The sequence below is a fragment of the Xenopus tropicalis genome, chromosome 2 (genome assembly GCF_000004195.4).
Source record: "Xenopus tropicalis strain Nigerian chromosome 2, UCB_Xtro_10.0, whole genome shotgun sequence".
Classification (NCBI taxonomy): domain Eukaryota; kingdom Metazoa; phylum Chordata; class Amphibia; order Anura; family Pipidae; genus Xenopus; species Xenopus tropicalis.
Window position 1 is genome coordinate 91,547,621 of NC_030678.2, and position 6,197 is coordinate 91,553,817.

Here is a 6,197-nt window from a genome sequence, read left to right on the forward strand (position 1 = left end):
TGGATTGATGCAGCTTAGCCACCATCATACCACCATATTTCTGTATCTGTATTCTGATTTGGCACTTTCTCCATTGCATCAGATCCAACCTGGATTGTGTGGATTGGCTCCATCTGGTTCGGGGAAACAAAGAAGCCCATAAATCAATATGTATCTTTTTGAAAATTTAAGTGGTAGATTAAATATAGGTGGTAACTCTTTGCATCATTAAACCAATGTGGTCCTTAAGAGATTTTTAAGCTATCCAAACCAATATACAGAGCCCTAAATAACCAACAGACTAGTTCAAAATGTACAGCACATATAAGCCCATGTAGGGACAGTTTGAAGTTTCCACTTTCCCTCTTGAGAAATGAAACTAAATATACAGAATGTCTCTTTTTCAGTGCATTAAAGTTAACTTTTTCTTTTTTTTAAAAAACGCTTAATTTGTGTTAAATTCTAGAATTTAAGCGTTACAGTCATTTGATTTAATAGCATCTTTATAGGAAAACCTACATGATATAAGGAGAATTATATATTGTTTTTTACTTTACTTAAATGGGCTTTAACATACAAACTGAATTTTGTACTTTGAGATGTAACCAGAATTTTGGGTGAAATATGTAAAAAAAAAATTAAAATTCTGAAAAATGTCTTACTACTGAGTTTTTTGTTCATGGAAAAATTAAGTTTACTGACAAAAATGTTCCTGTTTTGGTCAGCCATTTTTCATGTCCAAATAGCACCCAATAATAGAACAGCATTTTGTAGAAGAGGCTTAGTACATCACTCAGTAAATGTGGCATAATAACGGGTATTTTTAGAACAATTTCTTTCCTAAAACATAAATGCAGATGCAATGGCTAAACTGAATTTCATTAAAATAAACTCTAATAGAAATTTCCAATCCAGTTTTTTTGATCATTGGGCCCTGGCCGAATGTTGAGCCTCAGTGGGAGGACTTGAATCTGGAGAGTGTGTTGGCACAGCATAGTAATAATCTATGCACATAACGTATACATTGTATCAGCATCATAGAATGGGAATTCTCAAAGCACAGCTTGAAACACTAAAGCAGGCTAGAGTATTTTATACAATAATACCTCATATGATACCCTTTTTATTGCATTTTACCTTGTTATACACTAAGGGGTACATTTATCATGCTGTGTAAAAAGTGGAGTGAAGCATTACCTGTGATGTTGCCCAGGGCAACCAATCAGCATTTAGATTTCAACAGTTAGAAAACCAAAGCAAAGCATTTGATTGGCTGCTATGACCAACATCACCGGTAATGCTTTACTCCACTTTTTACACAGCATGATAAATATACCCCTAAGGTAGGACATCACCAAATGTTGGACCTTGGTAGGGGATTTGAAACAAAAAATGACTGCCCCTTGCTATGCACAAATCCAAACATATACTGTAACTAACTTTCCCCCTGTAGAGAAAAACATTAATCCTACCAAGGCCTATATTACCCACAAATTTAGATAGTTCTAACCAAACTGTTCAGTACCTTTTTCAAGACTTGGTTATCAATTTTCATGTTTTTTTTCAATTCAAATAAACTTGAAATTTTAATAAACTAATTTGAGCTCTTTTGAAAAATAACTTTCCATACATGATTTGACTGGAGAACTGCTGTTGGTGGTGATCCGAATGGTAGTCACGGGGGAAAGTATTTCCACCCTTAAGAGTTATGGAACACTGAGATATTTGTCACTTATGGAAAATCTTAACTACCCGTGTGTAAAAATTTTTAGAAAATACCTTTTTGTTTTGTGTCAGTGTGAAATGCATAGCAGCCAGAAAATGGAGAAAGCATTTATACTTTCTTGTTTGTTTTACCATTGAGGATTCTCACTGCCACCCAAAGGCATTTGAGATTTGTAGCATGGATTTCACATGGGCAACAAATCTTCTCATGTGCCATCACCCTTAAGTGGATGGGTATTGGCAGTTTTGCTCATTTCCTTAGTCACTAAACTACAGGTCATTTATCTACCAAGCAGAGCAAGGGTAGCAGCATAGTTAAGTTGAGTCAATCAAGTTCAAGCCTTCCAAGCAAACCCAAATGTACATGCATAGACCCATACTGACCTATCTATACACTCACATACATAAACTATATATACCAACACCAATACTAAGGGGCCCATTTACTTACTCACGAACGGGCCGAATGCGTCCGATTGCGTTTTTTTCGTAATGATCGGTATTTTGCGATTTTTTCGGAAAATTATCGCGACTTTTTCGTTACCAATACGATTTTTGCGGAAAAAGTTTTTCGTAGCCATTCTGAAAGTTTTGCGATTTTTTCGTAGCGTTAAAACTTGCGCAAAAAGTTGCGATTTTTTCGTAGTGTTAAAACTTAAGCAAAACGTCGCGCCTATTAAGTTTTAACGAAAAAAGCGCAACTTTTCGCGCAAGTTTTAACGCTACAAAAAAATCGCAACTTTCGGAATGGCTACGAAAAACTCGCGTTTTTTCGCGCAAATCGTATTGGTAACGAAAAAGTCGTAAAGGCGCCGAAAAAATCGCAAAAAATACGAAAAAGTCGCAAAATGTTCGTTTTCCAATCGGAATTTTCCAATTCGAATTCGTGGGTTAGTAAATCAGCCCCTAACTGTAGATATTCGTATCACAATAGCATTGGATACTATGCTTGTCCAATAAATCATCCAATCCCATTAATTGAATCTGCCATCAACTGAGTTAGAGAGGGTCCAGAGAAGGGCAACTAAGCTGGTAAAGGGTATGGAAAGTCTCAGTTATGAAGAAAGACTGGCCAAGTTGGGGCTGTTTACACTGGAGAAGAGGCGCTTAAGAGGTGACATGATAACTATGTATAAATATATAAAGGGATCATATAATAACCTTTCTAATGTTTTATTTACCAGTAGGTCCTTCCAACGGACACGAGGGCACCCACTCCGTTTAGAAGAAGGGAGGTTCCATTTAAACATTCGGAAAGGATTTTTTACAGTGAGAGCTGTGAAGTTCTGGAATTCCCTCCCCGAATCAGTCGTGCTGGCTGATACATTATATAACTTTAAGAAGGGGCTGGATGGATTCTTAGCAAGTGAGGGAATACAGGGTTATGGGAGATAGCTCTTAGTACTAGTTGATCCAGGGACTGGTCCGATTGCCATCTTGGAGTCAGGAAGGAATTTTTTCCCCTCTGCGGCAAATTAGAGAGGCTTCAGATGGCACCTCCACCGTGAAAAAAACACATACGCTGCTTTAAATGGAAGCTGTATTCCTTGTTTAATCCAAAACGGGTGGCCTATGGTGCGCTGGTCGATTTTATGGGAAAAAATACAACACCCCCTTATCTGCCTATAATCCCTTCTAATGTACAGAGTAATCATATCCCCTTGCCTTTTTTCCAGAGAAAACAACCCCCAACCATGACAGTCTAACCTCGTAGTTTAAATCTTTCATCCCCTTTACTAGTTTAGTTGCACGCCTCTGCACTCTCTCCAGCTCATTAATATCCTTCTTAAGGACTGGAGCCCAGGGGGGAGAAGAAAACTGCGCAGACTCTGGCCACGGGGGAAGTCAGATACTGGAACATCATGTTTACAAAAAAAAGACAAATACTGTGTTTCTTTTGATAGAGGACTCCGTGCAGCTTTTCTGTAAGTGCTTATGGCTGTATTTACATAGACATTTCTGATAAAGCTTACTTAGTTCTTTCCTTCTCCTTTAAGGTGGCCATACACGCTAAGAGCCGCTCGCTTGACGAGGTTGCCAAGTGAGTAGATCTTCTACCAATATCACCACCTACGGGTGGGCGATATCTGGCTAATTCGGTTGTTGGCCCTGGGGCCAAACGAACGAATTGGAACAACTGGTATAGGTGTCAGTCAGTTTGGTGGCCGCATCAACTAGCCGATGTAGTCTCTGATCAAACTAAAAATCAAACCTACCCGATTTCAGGCCAGATATTTGTTGGGCAGGCCCCTCGTTAGTGTCCATACACGGGCCAATAAGCTGCAGAATCGGTCTAAGGGAACAATATTGGCAGCTAGAATCAGCCTGTGTATGGGGACCTTTAAATGCAAAAACTGCACAGCTGACTCAATATTGATGGGCCTGCTGTAAACTTTGGTGACTGGGTTGCACTGCCTTGTGACAGCGCCATTCATCGCTAGTATTTTGTTGCTGAACATTTACTTATTTGATGCGGTCTCTTATATTCTTCACACCCTGGCTTTCACTAGGTACAGAGCAGGATGCCCTGGTGCTGCTAATGTTGCTGAGAAGGTCTGGAACTGGAGAGGGAAACCGAGTTCATTCTCTGGTTTTACACTGGATGTAGTGCAGATTATTTTCAGGGTTCTCTCTGCTACCTTGGTGGATACTGGAATGGGTGCAGATGTAGCTCTGGGGTCTCAATGAGTGTCTGGCTGGTAGTTCTTTCTTGGGCAATAGGGGTGGAGCTTTCACATAGGGATATCTTTGTAGGTTTCCATGGTAATCACACTGACGCCTGTCAGCTTCCCAGCCCTAAATACACATCTGAAAACTTTTTAAAGGAAGCATAGCATAACTAAAAATCCACCCAGTCTTGTAGGCAATCATGAATAATTTCACTCTGCCCTAAAAATTCTTTAAAAATTGCCCCTTTATTGAAACTCCCTACAGATCTATTATGTTAATGCCCCTGTTCAAATGAGGGGTTGGTGTGTCCTAACAGTCCCGGCCAGAAGCATTGTACGAGAAGAATAGCCAATCACAGACCTGCACACACAGGCTTGCCTAGGTCAGCCTAGCTGCTGATTGGTTCCTAAGCTACAATGTAGTGTGCTGAGTGCTGCCAGCTCCCCTGCACAGCCTAGAAAGGAGGCAGCAAGAATGGAACAGATGAGTGGGACTAGAAGGAAATTTGGGGAAATTTGTGAACCAGAAAATTTTTTTAAGCATGTTCCTTTTACATTTAAAAGGGTATAATGTACTTGGCAATGTCCCCTTTAAGTTCAGCCCTACAACCCTAATGTGCCTGCCACTAAAGTCAACAAGATAAACACAATTATAAGTATGACATTATAAAAACACCAGTACAAATTAGATGAGATATCTACTATTTATTCATGTGAACAATTCAATAAAATAAAGGCTAATTTTACAAACATGCAATGGATATACATTACCATCCTGTTCTATAAAGAGACATCTTTTAATAATTAATGTATTCTTTTTTTGCAAATGTAATCAACTATTTTACTATAAAATACACTGTTTGACTCTTACAAGCCAGGATTGCTTTTATTTTAATATTATATTTGAATTTAAACCATTATATGTCGAACTAAAGCCTAAAAATAAATATGGCTTGAAATTCTGTTTTTATATACTGAACTGTACCAGCCTAGAGGTTCAGCAGCCCTCGAACAGTAATAATTTAGGCCTTCAAATTTGTAAAGCTTTTGAGAGTCAGTGACACTGCACATGCTCAGTGTGCTCTTGGCAGCTGTTCTGAAGCTAAGCTTAGAGATTATCAGAAATCATCAAGCAGAAAACATGGTTTGTATGTCATAGAAACAAATGATACAAGGATGATTCAGTGGCGTAAATACATATACAGTAGATTCCATAATTGTGGGGGACGGGTGAGGGGCAGCATTTCCAAGATAAGCTACTGGGATGATTATTACATTCTGTAGCTTAATGGAAATAATTACTAGTCATATATTGTCATATTACTAAGCTCAGAACGGACAGCAGCCCAAAGCATGTGCTGTGATTTTGAAGAAAAGATGGAGATCTGCTGGTTGCACAGATCTTGCTTAAGGGTCAACACATTTCTAGCATTTTTAGCCTATTTCTTTGTTAGGCTTTAGTTCTTCTTAATTAAATTTCACACGATGAATGAAAAAAGTCTTTGAAGAAAAAAATGTGCATATACTGTAAGGCTGGATACCAGCTAAAAGAACACAAAAGATTTCATCCATCTTATTTATAATTCTCACTGGTCTGTTGAGAATATCCATAAAGATGTCAGTTTATCAGAATATAAAGATGAATCCATTGGTCATGAAAGATAACCATGCAAAATTACCATATAACTATAATCTGATTTTTTTTTTTTGGTTTGTAAAAGTAAAAGAAAAACATTACTGGAGCAAAGTGGTTTTCACACTAAGTTTAAACAGAAGTCATTATTGCAAATGCAGAATATGTAAATAAATATATTTTCTTTTGCT

At 38.2% G+C, this 6,197-nt stretch overlaps 1 protein-coding gene across 1 annotated transcript in view; it reads left to right on the top strand.

Annotated features, from left to right (window-relative positions):
• rps6kb1 (ribosomal protein S6 kinase B1) overlaps positions 1–640 on the top strand; it is a 29,360-nt gene extending 28,720 nt beyond the window's left edge. The window contains exon 16 of the mRNA XM_018091149.2: positions 83–640. Coding sequence (XP_017946638.1) covers positions 83–142 — 60 coding nt within the window. The 3' untranslated portion in view covers positions 143–640. The remainder of the gene's footprint in view (positions 1–82) is intronic.
• The last annotated feature ends 5,557 nt before the right edge of the window (positions 641–6,197 follow it).